Source organism: Camellia sinensis, chromosome 14 (genome assembly GCF_055761805.1).
Source record: "Camellia sinensis isolate YWXY chromosome 14, ASM5576180v1, whole genome shotgun sequence".
Lineage (NCBI taxonomy): Eukaryota > Viridiplantae > Streptophyta > Magnoliopsida > Ericales > Theaceae > Camellia > Camellia sinensis.
In genome coordinates, this window is record NC_138974.1 from 134330465 (window position 1) to 134346493 (window position 16029).

At 34.3% G+C, this 16029-nt stretch overlaps 1 protein-coding gene and 1 long non-coding RNA gene across 3 annotated transcripts; both read right to left on the reverse strand.

Moving 5' to 3' along the window:
• Positions 1–254: 254 nt before the first annotated feature.
• Positions 255–6611, reverse strand: LOC114271833 (major strawberry allergen Fra a 1.06-like). The gene is made up of 3 exons (XM_082906177.1): positions 6353–6611; positions 6130–6217; positions 255–625 (listed from the first exon to the last, which is right to left on the reverse strand). Exons 1-3 carry the CDS (start codon positions 6534–6536, stop codon positions 409–411), a joined length of 489 nt encoding a protein of 162 aa, XP_082762303.1. The 5' UTR covers positions 6537–6611; the 3' UTR covers positions 255–408.
• A 1563-nt stretch (positions 6612–8174) lies between these two features.
• LOC114271832 (uncharacterized) lies at positions 8175–12959 on the reverse strand. 2 transcript variants are annotated; one of them, XR_003632463.2, is made up of 6 exons: positions 12770–12959; positions 12585–12671; positions 11023–11102; positions 9151–9207; positions 8986–9075; positions 8175–8420 (listed from the first exon to the last, which is right to left on the reverse strand). It is a non-coding gene; the product is annotated as an uncharacterized LOC114271832 (long non-coding RNA). The 2 variants fall into 2 exon arrangements; XR_014350899.1 differs by lacking the exon at positions 8986–9075.
• Between the last annotated feature and the right edge of the window lie 3070 nt (positions 12960–16029).

Here is a 16029-nt window from a genome sequence, read left to right on the forward strand (position 1 = left end):
TTTAATGAATGTTTTAAAGATTTCTTCACATATACCTTTTTTTTTTTTTTTGCTTTTAAAGTACATGTAGCTTAAGTGCATCTAAAAAAATAAAAAGTATAAAAATTAACTAAAAATTTTAAGAAAATATGCATTAACAATTCAAAAAATGTTCTTGAATAGAATACTCAAACCTAAATAGTACCACAATATTTTTTTAAATTTTTTTATTTCTTTTAAAAAGCACACACGCAAACAAAAGACGCATTACATATGTATAATATGTATCATTATATTACAAGAGTTTGGGTTCTTATTCTCTAACTGAACATAACTCTTCAAACAACTTAAAAGAAGCTTTGTTCACACCTTCAACACGACACAGAAACACATAATAGAGAATTAACTCAAACAAGAACACATTTTGGTTCAAGCATAGACATTTGGGTTTGCGAGCAGATATTCTTCGATAACCTTGAACATTCCCATGGCCATGGCCTTGTCCTTTCCGGCGGTCAGTTCCTCTACTTTGAGCTCAATGTCACCCTTAGCATGATAGTAAGTTGTGCTTGTTACCTTGCTCCCGCCATCAGCAGTAGCCTCAAACTTAACCTCATAAGACAGAGATTCTAGCTTGCCACCCAACGCATTGTTGGGAGAAAACAAAACAAAAAATCAATTCGAAATATCCGAATCCGGCACAAAAATAGCGGAAGTAGTTTATTCTCCCTCTTTGTGTGAACCTATTAGGAAGTAATTTAATAAAGCACAATATATTCTGAAAATAATCTGAAAGCGATGATCCAACAATCACACAACAAGACGACAGCAAATTTTTAACGTGGAAAACCTTCCCGATGTGGAAAGGAAAAACCACGGGACCGTAGTCCACCAAATATCTCCACTATAAACAAATAATGGGTATACAAAAGTTCTCTTTAGATAGAACTAGAGACAAACAATCAAGAACAACTTACAAATAAGCTTCCTTGGCAACCAAAGATCAAACTACAAAGTTTAGGAAAAATCTCACCAAAAACGATACTGTTAACGGGCCAAAAACCAGCAGTAGAAAACTCCAAATCTGATCTCCACCGTCCGGAATTTAGAGTCTTGAGTTGTGAACTCGCCTACCAAATTTCAGCTCAATCGGACCACAGATTCTTGTTGATCGGATAGCTTGATCACTGCTGGACAGAATTTCTCCTCTCCTCTCTGTTTTGGTGGCAGCTTCTATGTCTCTTTTTGTGTGCAGAGAAAGGGTTTGTAATCCTAAACTTATGGGCCAGATCTTTTCAAAAAACATAACCTCTCCATGTGGGCTTTGGAATTCACATGGGCTTACTAAATGTTTTGGGCCTTCCTCCACATAGGATGGAAACCCAACCCAACAAATCTCCCCCTTTCCGGCTAGGTGGAGTGATTCTCCATCCCGGCAATTGAGCAACATGTCTCAAGCTTCTCCCTTACCAAAGCTTTTGTCAACATATCAGCACCATTATCATCAGTATGAATTTTTCCAAGTTCTACCAACTTATGATTAAGAATTTCTCTTATCCAATGGTACCTCACGTCGATGTGCTTCGACCTCGAATGGAATGTAGAGTTCTTAGCCAAGTGAATAGCACTTTGGTTATCACAAAACAACACATATTGTTGTTGTTTGAAACCAAGCTCCGTCAAGAACTTTTTCATCCATAGCAACTCTTTACAAGCTTCTGTTGCCGCAATAAACTCTGCCTCTGTTGTAGAGAGTGCAACACATTTTTGCAACCTTGCCTGCCAAGAAACAGCTCCACCTGAGAAAGTGATCAAATAACCCGAAGTAGACTTACGGGTATCCACATCTCTTGCCATATCTGCATCAGTGTAGCCAACTAAAATTTGTTGTCCATTTCCAAAACTGAGTATCAACCTGGAAGTGCCTCTAAGATATCTCATTATCCACTTTACTACATTCCAATGTTCTCTTCCTAGATTTGAAAGAAATCGGCTAACCACACCAACTGAATGAGCTATATCTGGCCTTGTGCAGACCATTGCATACATTAAGCTTCCCACAGCTGAGGCATATGGAACTCTTTCCATATCTTCCTTCTGTTTATTTGTAGAAGGGCTTTGATTAGTGCTTAACTTAAAATGAGTAGCAAGAGGTGAGCTAACCACTTTAGCATTGTTCATATTGAATCATTCAAGCACTTTTTCAATGTATTGCTCTTGTGACATGTACAATTTCTTCTCTTTTCTGTTTCGATAGATTCGAATACCAAGAATTTGCTTTGTTGGCCCCAAGTCTTTCATGGCAAAGAACTTGCTTAGTTGCTTCTTCAATTTGTCAATTCTCGAAGGATTCCTGCCAACAATCAACATGTCATCAACATAGAGCAGTAAAATAATAAAATCATCATCAGAGAATTTCTGCACAAATACACAATGGTCAGAAGTAGTTTTCATAACTTCTTATACCACTGCCTGGGTGCTTGCTTCAGACCATAAAGACTTTTCTTTAGCTGACACACATAATCCTCTTTTCCTTTCACCCTGAAACCCTCTGGTTGTTCCATATAAATCTCTTCCTCCAAGTCACCATGAAGGAAGGCAGTTTTCACATCCATTTGCTCAATCTCTAAGTCTAGACTAGCGGCTAAGCCAAGAACCACACAAATAGAAGACATTTTTACAACTGGTGAGAAGATCTCATCAAAATCAATGCCTTTTCTCTGACTGAACCCTTTAACAACTAGTCTAGCTTTGTATCGTAGTTGTGAAGTGAGCTCATCATGTTTCACCCTGTACACCCACTTGTTCTTTAAAGCTCTCTTGCCCTTAGGCAGTTTCACCAACTCAAAAGTGTGATTGTCATACAATGATTGCATCTCATCTTGCATCGCATCAGCCCATTCCAGCTTATGATCATCTTCCATGGCTTCTGCATAACCCTTGGGCTCTCCCCCATCAGTCATTAACATATAGTCATCTGTAGAATACCAAGTGGAAGGATGTCGGTCTCTAGCTGACCTCCTGGTTGGAACATCTGGTGGTATCTCTGGTGTTGCCAACTGCTTAAGAGTCTCATCACCTGTCTCGATCTGTAAGGGGTCATCAGCATCACCTAGACCTTGTTGGTCATTCTGAACATCATGTTCAACCTGTGCAGGCAAATCTGTCAGAGGAACAGAATCCAAGTCAACTAAACCATCACTATGCCAGGACATTGTGTTATCTGCTTTTTCAATATCTTGTATAGTTTGATCTTCAATAAATATAACATATCGGTTTCTCACTAGTTTCTTGTCAACTGGATCATATAACCTGTAGCCAAACTCATCTAGGCCATAGCCTAGAAAAATACACTGTCGGGTCTTCATATCAAGCTTAGACCTCTCATCTTTGGGAATATGAACAAATGCTTTACATCCAAAGACACGCAGGTGATCATAGGAAACATCCTTGCCAGTCCAAACTCTGTCTGGTACATCGAACTGAAGAGGAACACATGGTGTGAGATTAAGAACATGTACAACTGTACTCAAAGCCTCACCCCAAAAGGATCTTGGCAACCGTGTCTGTGAAAGTAAGCATCTAACTCTTTTAACTAGTGTCCTGTTCATCCTTTCAGCTAAACCATTCAACTGAGGAGTCTTCGGGGGTGTCTTTTGATGTCGAATACCCTGTTGTCTGCAATAATCATCAAAAGGACCGCAATACTCTCCCCCATTATCTGTTCTGATGCACCTGAGCTTCTTCCCAGTCTGTCTCTCAACTGAGGCTTGGAACTGTTTAAAAGTCTCCAACACTTGATCTTTGCTTTTTAAAGTGTAGACCCACAACTTTCTTGAATAATCATCTATGAAGGTCACAAAGTAACGGGAGCCACCAAGTGTTCTTGTCTTCATAGGACCACAGACATCTGAATATACCAAATCAAGTATATTTGGCTTTCTTGAAGGAGGGGAACTCTTGAAGGAAACTCTATTTTGCTTTCCTGCCAAACAGTGAGTACACCTTTTCAAAAGTGCATTCTTCATTCCAGACAGAAGATTCTTTTTAGCCAATGTTGCCAGGCCTTTCTCACTCATGTGAGCAAGCCTTTTATGCCACAATTCCACTGTAGACTCATCATCCATTGCATTAATAGCTTCTTTGGGGAGCCTTGCTTGCATTACGTACAAAGTAGAATGCTTCTTGCCTTGAGCCACAACCATAGCATCCCTAGTGAGCTTCCACTGACCATTACTGAAAGTGTTGCAACACCCTTCATCATCAAGTTTACCTGCAGAAATCAAATTCATACGGATATCAGGAATATGCTTTACATCTCTAAGAACCAACCTCGTGCCATTATTCGTCTCCAAGTGCACGTCTCCAACACCAATAATTTTGGCCAAGCCATCATTACCCATCTTTACTGAACCAAAGTCACCAGGTATGTAGGATGTGAAGAAATCTTTTCGAGATGTAGCATGAATAGAGGCACCACTATCAATCACCCAGTTGGTCTCATGGCATGCTATGTTAATAACATCTTCATCATAAACAATGAGAAAGTCTTCGGAAGTAGCGGTGGCAACTTGATCATTATCCTTTCCATCATGCTCAATCCCTTTCTCCTTGTTCTCTTTCTTCAATTTTCTGCACTGTTTCTTGATGTGCCCTTTCATGCCACAATGATAATACTCAACATTAGCAAACTTGTTGGACTTGCTTCTACCTCTATCTCTGTTCTTCGGACCTCTGCTCTTGCTTCTCCCCCTCCTTTTTGTAACCAAAACCTCTAACTGTGAAGAAGATCCCTGTGATTTCCTCCTCATCTCTTCATTTAAAATACTGCTCTTAGCTAGATCCATATTGATTACACCATCTGGAGCCGAGTTAGACAATGACATTCTAAATGTCTCCCAAGAGTTCGGCAATGTACCAAGCAAGCACAACCCCTGTACCTCATTGTCGAACTTGATACCCATTCCAGCCAACTGATTAATTACTTCTTGAAAAGTGTTCAAGTGATCTGTCAATGGGGTTCCATCTTGGTATCTCAAGGTCATCAATTGCTTTATTAGAAACATTTTATTGTTTCCAGTCTTCCGAGCATACAATTGTTCAAGTTTGTTCCAGAGTGTACGGGCATGTGTCTCTCCACTAATATGATTCAAAACATTATCATCCACCCATTGCCTAATGTACCCACACACTTGTCGATGTAGTAATGTCCATTCTTCATCAGATTTATTTTCTGGTTTTTCAGTAGCAAACACCAGTAGATGAAATTGTTTCACATAAAGGAGGTCTTCCATTTTTCCTTTCCATGTGTGATAATTAGAACCATTCAAGGTAACCATTCTACTCAAATTTGCTTCCATTATTCAACACAAGATGCACAAAAATATGAACCAAGCTCTGATACCACTATGTTGGGAGAAAACAAAACAAAAAACCAATTCGAAATATCCGAATCCGGCACAAAAATAGCGGAAGTAGTTTATTCTCCCTCTTTGTGTGAACCTATTAGGAAGTAATTTAATAGAGCACAATTTATTCTGAAAATAATCTGAAAGCGATGATCCAACAATCACACAACAAGACGACAACAAATTTTTAATGTGGAAAACCTTCCCGATGTGGAAAGGAAAAACCACGGGACCGTAGTCCACCAAATATCTCCACTATAAACAAATAATGGGTATACAAGAGTTCTCTCTAGATAGAACTAGAGGCAAACAATCAAGAACAACTTACAAATAAGCTTCCTTGGCAACCAAAGATCAAACTACAAAGTTTAGGAAAAACTCACCAAAAACGGTACTGTTCATGGGCCAAAACCAGCAGTAGAAAACTCCAAATCTGATCTCCACCGTCCAGAATTTAGAGTCTTGAGTTGTGAACTCGCCTACCAAATTTCAGCTCAATCGGACCACAGATTCGTGTTGATCGGATAGCTTGATCACTGCTGGACAGAATTTTTCCTCTCCTCTCTATTTTGGTGGCAGCATCTATGTCTCTTTTTGTGTGCAGAGAAAGGGTTTGTAATCCTAAACTTATGGGCAGATCTTTTCAAAAAGCATAACCTCTCCATGTGGGCTTTGAAATTCACATGGGCTTACTAAATGTTTTGGGCCTTCCTCCACATAGGATGGAAATCCAACCCAACACACATCGCCTTCAATCATTGTGTACTTGCACTGATAGTTCTCGATGTCAAGTGAATCAATCTTATGCTTCAAGCATTTCATGTGGCTCCCTATCATGGCACAGACAAAAAAACAATCATTGTTATTGCACTCGTTTTTAAGCCTAAACACTTCTTTTAGCATCCCAACTATAATGACCAATTTATAGAAAAAGTGTAAAATTTGAAAAGTATTGAGAAATCTACCTTCATGGAAGTTGGTTTGCTTGATGCTTCCAGGACCGCCATTGCCTTGAACGTACTCGATGCTCTTGATGGATTGAGGGAGAAGCTTAGGGATGAGATTGTGGGAGTCAAGAATCAATGCCTTGAACATCCTATTGGGTGCTACTGAGGTGGTGAACTCTTGGGTATAAGTGGTGACACCCATTTCTCTTTTAGGCTATTTGAAGAAAGGAATGAAGGAAGGAAGGAATTGTTGTAGCAAATGCTATAATCAGTTGGTTGCGGCTGATGAATAAATGCATTGAGAGAATGGGTATTTATAGACTAGAATCAAGGCATCGTTTGGCATAATACAAATATTCTTATACTAATCCTTTAATTATAATATTCAACAACGCCATCCATTGTAGAATGATAATATTACAGCTCTCTATGGGAGGGGGGTGTGGCCTTGATGCATTATTTCATTATCCATATATTGAGTAGCCTTCTAAGATGATTGACCGTTTACTTCTTGTGCTTATTTTTAATTTCTCAAGTTTATTGATAATAAGGTCTGCCTTTCTATTAGCTTATTCATCATCATCATCAGTTTAAGCCTTACTGCCACTTTCTTAACATAAGATGGGAGCTATCAAATTGGATCTAACATTGGATCAGACATAAAACCGTTTCGGTGGTGAAACTCAAAAAATTTCATCCATTCATCAAGGAATAAAAAAGGGCAAATTACTTTGGCCATTTCTATTATTTTGGTCCTTTTAATTTTAATTGGATCAATTTTGATTTTGAATTTTTTTTATTTTGTTTCAAATTAATCTAATTTTTTCCAAATGTTAGATTTTTATGGCAAATACGAATATGAGCGATATGTGTCATACTTTTAGAAGTAAAAATGATAAACTTGATTAATTTAGCGACTTAGTCCTCATTTGGCATGTGAGTTGAAGGGTTACTAGACTAAAATAGTTACAAAAAGACAAAATAAACTAAAAAGTTAATAAGACAAAATGTCACATTCAAACCTTAATCATTTCACTATTTTCTTTTACAAAAATAAAAAAAATCAAAAAGTCTATTCCAAACGAGACATTTTAGTCTAAGGCTAAAATAATTAAAAAGACGACTCACATCCCAAATGAAGCCTAATATCAATCAACACTACAACAAGTTGGGTCTTAAATGACGAAATTTTTTTGTCTCCAAAGAGCTAATTTCGTCACTATAGATATTTGTGAGGAAATATTTTCGTCACCGGTTTCGTCATTGAATGTTTGTCACTAAAAACCACCGTGACAAAAAATAATTTCGTCACCAATGAAATTACTTCAGTGACGAAATTTTTTATCACCAATAAAACAACATTTTGTCATATAAAATTCTCATTTTCGTCACTAAATAGTTATTCAGTACCATATTTTTAACTTTAGTTGACGAATAAATTTGTCACACATGTTGATCATTGATGAGGAAATAATTTCGCCACAGTAAGATGTAAAGGTGACGAAATTTTTTGTCTTCAAAAGTCATACATGGGTGACGAAATATATTTCGCCACAAATATATATATACGTGACGAAATTTTTAGTCACCAAACAACAAAATCAATGAAATATTTCATATATAAACTACAATAAATTTTGTCACAAAAAATGTTTATTAGCGACGAATAATCACTTTGTCATAATAACAAGTATAAATGACAAAAAAATTCATCACTGAACTTGTTTCATATTTTATATTTCAATTTAAATTATTATTTCACAAATATCCCTACTCATATCCCAATAGCCTTTTAAATGTACTAAAAAATCCACTAACTATTATACACCACTCCACAAAATAATTCACTAAACAATTTATATCATAAATGAAAATATATCCATCAAACAAATTTAATAATAATCCATTAAGTATAATAAAAAAAACCATCATAACAAATTCCAAAATGAACTAACGCGAAGTCCAACAAAAAAAATATCAGTCAACTAGGTTTAAAACTAGAACTAAGAATCAGTTCAAGAAAAAAAATTCAACACTTGATCTTGATTTGCAAGTATGCTTCTAATAAACGTCATCAGAAACCAATCTGCAAAAAAATTAAACAAGGAAAACATTAATATATTATGAATTACATCTAAACTCACATATAAATAATTTTATTTTATAAACCAATTTAGTAGAAATGCATATAACAATCCAAAACTTTAAAGTGTTGATGTGATCCTTGATGATAAAGCAACACGGATAACAGAAGATGCCAAAAGATTGCAAGAATATCATATATCACTATCACTAATGCCAGAATATATTTAATAGCTTGAAAATACAATATAGCATTGAGATACATTTGATTCATGACAATGGGTCGATGACTTCTTCAATGAAGTAAATTTGATAAGTAGAATTCAACACAAGAACCTTGTAAGACTTTTGGGTTGTACCATTGAAGGTCCAGACCGCCTTGTTTATGAATTTGTACCCAACAAAAACCTTGATCAAATCCTCTTTGATAAGGAATTTTTTTATTTTTTATTTATAAACATGTTCATGATTTTTTTGGCTCTTAAAAATAAAGATAGGTGAGAGTTCATTGGTGGATCTTTCACCACACAATAGCAATAAGTGCATACATTAAGGGTAAGAGAAAATACCTTTATGTAGTAATTTATGCATCATCATCAGCTACTCTCTCTCTCTCTCTCTCTCTCTCTCTCAAGAATATCCTCTACCCATGACCAGCACTACAAATATATATTTATATTTATTTTTTTTAACTGAAATTACTGATATGAAAGAAAATATTTATAGTAACTTACCAAAGAGTTACTAGTTCCATCAAAGCTTCTATGTTGATCAGGAGAATAATCACAGATCTACAAGCTCAGTAGTCATCCAAATCAGCACACATGAGTCTTTGGTACTCCACAAAATAAATAATATTGAAAGAAACAAAAATAAAATAAAATAAAACAGACATAAAGACATGGCATCAAACACTTACAGAATCTATAGATAGATTTCTGTAGTAACTTAAAAAAAAAAAAATAAACAAAAAGAAGAAGAAAAAAAAAGCACAAAACCCACCAGACAGAAACCTGAAAGAAATAGAATCACCTTCTTGAAATGCAAAATGAAAACTATACTTTTAGAGACTTGACTTTGACTTTTAGAAAAAGAAGAAAACTAGAAAAAGAATTACATTGGTATTTACAAGCTATAGAGGCTCTTGCAATTTTGTTGCCAATCCAATTTTCAACAACCCCTCTCCAATTTAGACAGAAAGGAGAAGAGCTAAAAATATATCAATAATTTTAAAGAAATGCAGCCATACGTATCACTTCCTTGCATCCCAAATTTGTCTAATTTCTAGTTTGGCTAAAAGACAATCAACTTTGTGACTCAACCAAAATAAATAACTGGGACAAGGTTTGTGGAAAAGGGGAGAAATAACTTTGAGGAAAAACAAAAAACAAAATCTCCCATGTCTATATATGTGTTTTTTTCCATTCCACCCTGGATGAGGTGTAAGATTAGAGCAGCATCCAAAGTTATGTTCTGGATAAGCTTTCTACTCACTTGATAACATTTTATTGATGCAAGAGGTTGTTAGAGTTTATCACAGAAATGAAGGACCAACAAGGTGTGTGTTCAAAATTGATTTAATCAAGGCCTATGGCTCTATAGATTGGAATTTGTTATTGGTATCTATGACACATGGGATTCCCTGCTCAGTTTGTTGGCTGGATTAAGGTGTGCATTTCCACTGTTATGTGCTCAGTAGTAATAAATGGAGAATTAGTTGATTATTTTCCGGCAAAAAGGGGGTCCAAGGCAAGGTGATCCTATGTCCCCCTACTTGTTTCTCAATTGTGATGGAGTGTTTCTATAGAATGCTGCAGCAAAGAGTGAGAGAAGGTGGTTTTACTTTCCATTGGAAATGTTAGGTTCAATTGGCATTTGTTGATGATCTGTTCATTCTATGTGAAGCTAACAGGGGCTCTTTCCAAATCATTAAGAGTATGTTATCTCAGTTCCATCTTCTATCTGGCCTACAACCTAATCTTCAGAAACATAAGTTTTCTTTTTCCCTTCCTCTGTGGAGTTAGTAATGAATCTAACTAAGTCTGATCTTTTATCCATTTTGCCAATACCAGAAGGGAAATTGACGGTTAATTATTTACTGTTTCCTCTGATTTCCTATAAACTAAAAGCTGCAGAGTATGAGCAACTTAATAAAAGAATGATGAATAGAATCAACAGTTGGACAACTAAATTTCTGTCTTATGGTGGTAGGCTCCAACTTGATCAATCTGTTCTTTTCAGCAGCATATAAGTTTATTGGTCCTTCGTTTTTATCCTTCCTTAGCAAATCTTGAAAGAAATAGAAGCCATTATGAGAGACTTCCTTTGGTTAGGGGTTGAAAACCACTTGACATATGCTAAAGTAAGTTGGGAACAAGTTTTCTGTCCAAAAAATGGAGGAGTTCTGTGAATTAAATCAATCATTCATTAGAATCAAGCTACAACTATGAAACTTCTTTGGGTTATATGCAAAAAGTCAAATATCCTATGGGTAAAGTGGATTCACACATATATTATCAAATCTAGATGCTTCAGGACTATGCAAGTCCCTTCTAATGTGTCTTTGACAGTGAGGAAACTTTTCAGTTTAAGAAGAGAAGCTATACCCCTAATTAAGAAAGTAATTGGCAATGGAGAATCCACCTTCCTTTGGCTTGAGAATTGGCACTCTTTGGGACCACTGTACCTGAGAGAAAAGAACGGATTGAGAGAAAAATATATACAAATGTTAAGAAGCCAATTTCAGATGGAGATGGAGAATCCACCTTCCTAATGACAGCAAGATTGAGAGAAAAATATATACACGATGTTGTTTCTAAAGTTATAGCTCATTTCTCCAGACTTCCTATATTCTTTAATGTCTTTCCATTAACAATAGAGTGATGAAAATATGTCTGACATACTGGTGTATTGAGTCAAAGTCAGATTGCCTATTCATAGTAAAGTACATTTCCAAATGTTTAGAAGCCAATTTCAGATTAAGAACTTACACAATAAAATATCGCTAGCAATAACCAGATCCCAATCCATCAAACAATTGAGCAAAGTTAAAAGACATACAAACGAGGGATCTACTATACCTATCATGTCATATTGTTCATTCCCTAAGTCTAATTTTACAATGAAAAAAAATAAATAAAAAAATTCCACCAATCATGAGAATGAAGGTCAAAAGCATCAAATCTTATTGATAGTCCTCACCAATATTTTCTTGGATCTATCTTCCTTATCGTATGAAAGAGAAAAAGAACTCACGCTTAATGTGAGGAAGGACGGGAGAAATTCCATTAACTCTACAATTATGAGCTATGTTCTCTGAGGTAGTGATGTCAAATTCCCTCTTTACTTTGTTTATTTGTGTCTTCACACCATTATGTCCATTAATTCCAATTACTTTACCTTACTAAAAGAGATGTCGGTGTAATTACACTAAAAATATGGGGCTTATTATTTCTTTTCTTTCATTATTTTATTTTATTTTTTCAGATCTTAGGAGAATGGATCCATTCTTTTATTAGTTTTACATGAACAGAGGAGCATTAGCCAATTCAATAGCTGATCAACACAACAAAGTGAAAATTCAACAGTATTGATCAATAATTGATGAAAGTAAAATTGAAAGATTGGATTAGTACCTGAAACAATCCCTAAAATCCCAAGACTCTCTCTCTCTCTCTCTCTCTCTCTCTCTCTCTCTCTCTCTCTCTCTAAAAACCCCTATTTCTGTCTCTACAAGCTAAAAGGGATCAACTTTCCACTCAACATTCTCTTCTCTTTCTCTTCTTATTCAATGGAAATGTTAAAACACTCATTTTATTTTGACTATATAAGGCAACCAATCATCAAAACAGAGATAACCTATTTGCCTAAAAACTTAAGGAGTAGCTATATTGATCTTGATCATTTGCAGAGGCAATTGCCATTTTTGTAACAAGCTTTTATGCAATCTATTTTGACCCTAAACCCTTTTAACATAACATAACATAACATAACATTGCAAAGTCCCAAGAAAATAAATAGACAGTAAATCAATTTCATCTTCCACATGAGAAATCAAACCTAACAATTTCCAAATGCATCAGAATTCACAACTGATTTAAATCCATAGCTTTAAACAACACTGAGTTAAAATTTCCATGAATCAAAGCAATAACTCTGTGAAGCTAACCGTATTTTCTGCTGATTGATGCGTAGGTCTCTTAGACAGGTTTCACCAATTGCAAAAGAGTGCCAAAAACTCTGTGAAGCAACAACTCTGTTTGGAAGTTGAGAAAGTGACGAATAGATGAATTTGTAAACACACACAGAACAAGAGAGAAAGAGAGAATGAGAGAACGAGAGAGAGAAACTCACCACGCCGGAGAACCACCGTGGTAACGCCGACGGAGATCGCCGCCGCTAGATCGTTGCCTTCGCAAAACCTATGGAGATTGTTGCCTTCACTGCTATGTGAGAATGGAAATGAGAAACCGTGAGAGTGAGATTGAGAAAGAGAACCCTAACTTGTGGGGAAATGGGCGGGTACCCATTCCGGACCCATCCTATGGATATTTTAAAAACCACTTAATTAATTCTATGGGTTAAAAAAAAGGAAAAAATTTTGTCATTGTGTTGTCAATTACATGATGTGAATATTCATATTAAAACATACGAATGTGAACGTTCACATCACTATATTAGATGGAGAGAATGTTCACATGTTGTAAACGTTCACATCATTACATGTCGTGAATAAAAATATGTTGTCAATTAAAAATATAATGAACGTTATTTTTGATGTGTTGTCAATTAAAAATAAGAAGGTTCACATATTGTGAACGTTCATATCACTGCATTAAATGAAAGAAAATTTTTCTGAAAGGTGTTGTGAACGTTCACATCAGATGAGGAAAAATATTCACATTATTTTTAATGTGTTATTAATTAAAAATATATTCACATCAGATGAGAGAGAATATTCACATTATTTTTAATGTGTTGTTAATTAAAAATATATTCACATCAGATGAGAGAAAATATTCACATTATTTTTAATGTGTTGTCAGTTAAAAATATATTCACATTATATAATAATATAAAATAATGACATCAATGTTATTTAATTTGTGTATGAAATTTCCTATACCTTGGTCTTTTCCCTTTTCTCTCCCCCCCAAACATAAAATATCAATATTAAATATAAGGGTATAAGAGTCTAAGAAAATAGTGTAAATCAAGAAAAAAAAAAAAAACTTTAGCGAATAAAAATATAAATATATGAGATTAAGTGGGTTAAAAAATTTCTTCATAAATTTCTTAAATTAGAAAACTTCTAAATAAGATTTATCAATAAAAATTCCTTCACGTATTTGCATGAGTAGAAAACGCTAGTTATATAATATAGAACTTTGTCACCAAAGCAATAAAATATTTAACGTTTACAACAATGCTACAATCTCAAATAAATAAATAAATAAACCATAAAAATATTAATAATCAATATAATGTGACTTCTCATAAAAAGACTTTAATCTATATCATAAATCTAAAATTCTAATTAAAATTTTGATATCTTTTCTGACATCATACAGTTTTTCTAACTTTTATTATAATAGACATATTTTACTTTGTAAAATCTAATAATATTTCTTATGAAAAGTCGGTGCCGGGAATATCGTAGCTTGCACAAAATTTCGAGAAAATGATGGTCAATTGGTATATAATGGGGTGTTTTGAGAAGATTATTAAAGATTGAATTTTTGAATTTTTTTAACTTTTTCACTGTTTCATATGAGAGGTGATATGATTTAAAATAGGTTAAAAGTTGACTTTTAATTTTTTTGGCATGTTGCCAAAACAGTCCATCCGATAAAATTGATGGGTAGTGTACGATGAAAGACTGAAAGTACTTAAAATTTTATAAAAAAATAAAAAAATTATAATATATACTCAAAAAATAACGAGCATATCATATGTTCAATTTTGATTTTTTTTATAATTTTTTATTATGATTTATGGATATATTAATTATAATTTATTAAGATTATTATTTTAATTATTATAGAGGCCAATTGTGTAGGGTACTCTCCCAGCACCAAGGAATTTTTCAAGTAGCAGGCTAAGAGAAATTAATGTGGAAGTTTGGGTTTACAAGTAAAAAATTAATTTACTATAGACCTACTTATTAAACAAGGTAATCCCGTTGATTAAAAATAAATAGAGCTTATACACTGTTGTTTTAAATTGTTTTTATATACTCATATTCATGGAGTTTATGTCAAATGTAGGGGGAAATATTTTTTATGTCAAATGTAGGGGGGAAATATTTTTTTATAAAAACATCGCTGTTTCGCTTAATATAGTCAGTATGGTGTTTTCAAATAAATCGACATTGTACTTATAATTCATATTGTTGCATTTTTTAATAAACACTAGACAATTATAGAGAGCTATTTTGGATTGATGGCCAAAAGTCAAATTTTGGATTTTAATTTATTTAGAGTCATATCACTTATTTATTTATTTATTTTTACACATTTTTTTTGAAAAAAAAAACTAAAAAAAAAATCAAAAAATAAGTTTTTTACCAACTTTAAAAACATTTTTCCATTGATTATAGAAAGTCCATAGAAAAAATATCAAAAGCACAAACAATCAACAATGACAATAGAACAACAATGCCGATGTATAATTCACTTTGAACTTGTCAAAATCATATACCCTTAACATCATGGATTTTATTGACAAATGGAAGCATTTTTTTCCCCCAAAATAATTAAATGAAATTGAGTGTAGACCATTCTTATTTTCAAGTTAAAGTGACTTTTCAAGTAACTCAAATACAGAAAAACACATGTAGAAGTAATCCAGAAGTACCATTTGGGTTCAAGCACAGACATTTGGGTTTGTGAGCAGGTATTATTCGACAATCTTGAACATCTTCATAGCCCGGCCCTAAGATTTCCGGGGTTCAAAGTTGATAATCAATTGATAAATTTCTGAGGCCCTTCGCATTTTTTTTTCATTGAATAAAAAAAAATGAAGGTAAAGGACAAAAGATTTGTGTCATAATATTCAAACTCAGTTGCCACAATCACAGTCAAAGGAAGAGCCAAAGCTGCAGTCTAACTCACGACAGCTAGAGGAGAAGTCAGCATTGATATCTTATCTGTCACAGTCATGTTTCAATCGATACTCTCCAAATAATATCTGTAACAGTTATATATACAGTTGTAACGTTTGTTAGTTAGAGCTGTTTGTTAACTGGGTTGGAGCACTTGCACTATATAATATCTTGAGCTGTGTGTATTTGGACTATTGAATCAATAAGAAATAGATTTACAATTTTCATCATGGTATCAAAGGTTTGAGCTCTCATGAGAATAATTCAAGATCCATCCATGGAAGATCATGCTTCTTTATCTTCAAGTCTTCAATCTCTTCTGTCAAATTTTGGTTCTCTTATTACTGTCAAACTTGATTCCAATAATTTTTTGATACGGAGAAATCAACTCCATAATATTCTTCGAGCCACTAGTCTTCTTGGATATGTGACTGGTGCAATACCTTGTCCTCCATCCGAAATTACTGATGCATCTAGAAAGTCAGTTTCCAATCCTGCATATATTCAATGG

What these genes read in the sequence shown, in the direction of transcription:
- LOC114271833 (XM_082906177.1), bottom strand. Translation starts at nt 6,536, where the DNA reads ATGGGTGTCACCACTTATACCCAAGAGTTCACCACCTCAGTAGCACCC. An exon ending in GCAAACCAACTTCCATGAAG is followed by an intron (nt 6,218 to 6,352) that starts GTAGATTTCTCA and finishes GTGCCATGATAG; the next exon opens with GGAGCCACATGAAATGCTTG. An exon ending in ACAATGATTGAAGGCGATGT is followed by an intron (nt 626 to 6,129) that starts GTGTTGGGTTGG and finishes TCCCAACAATGC; the next exon opens with GTTGGGTGGCAAGCTAGAAT.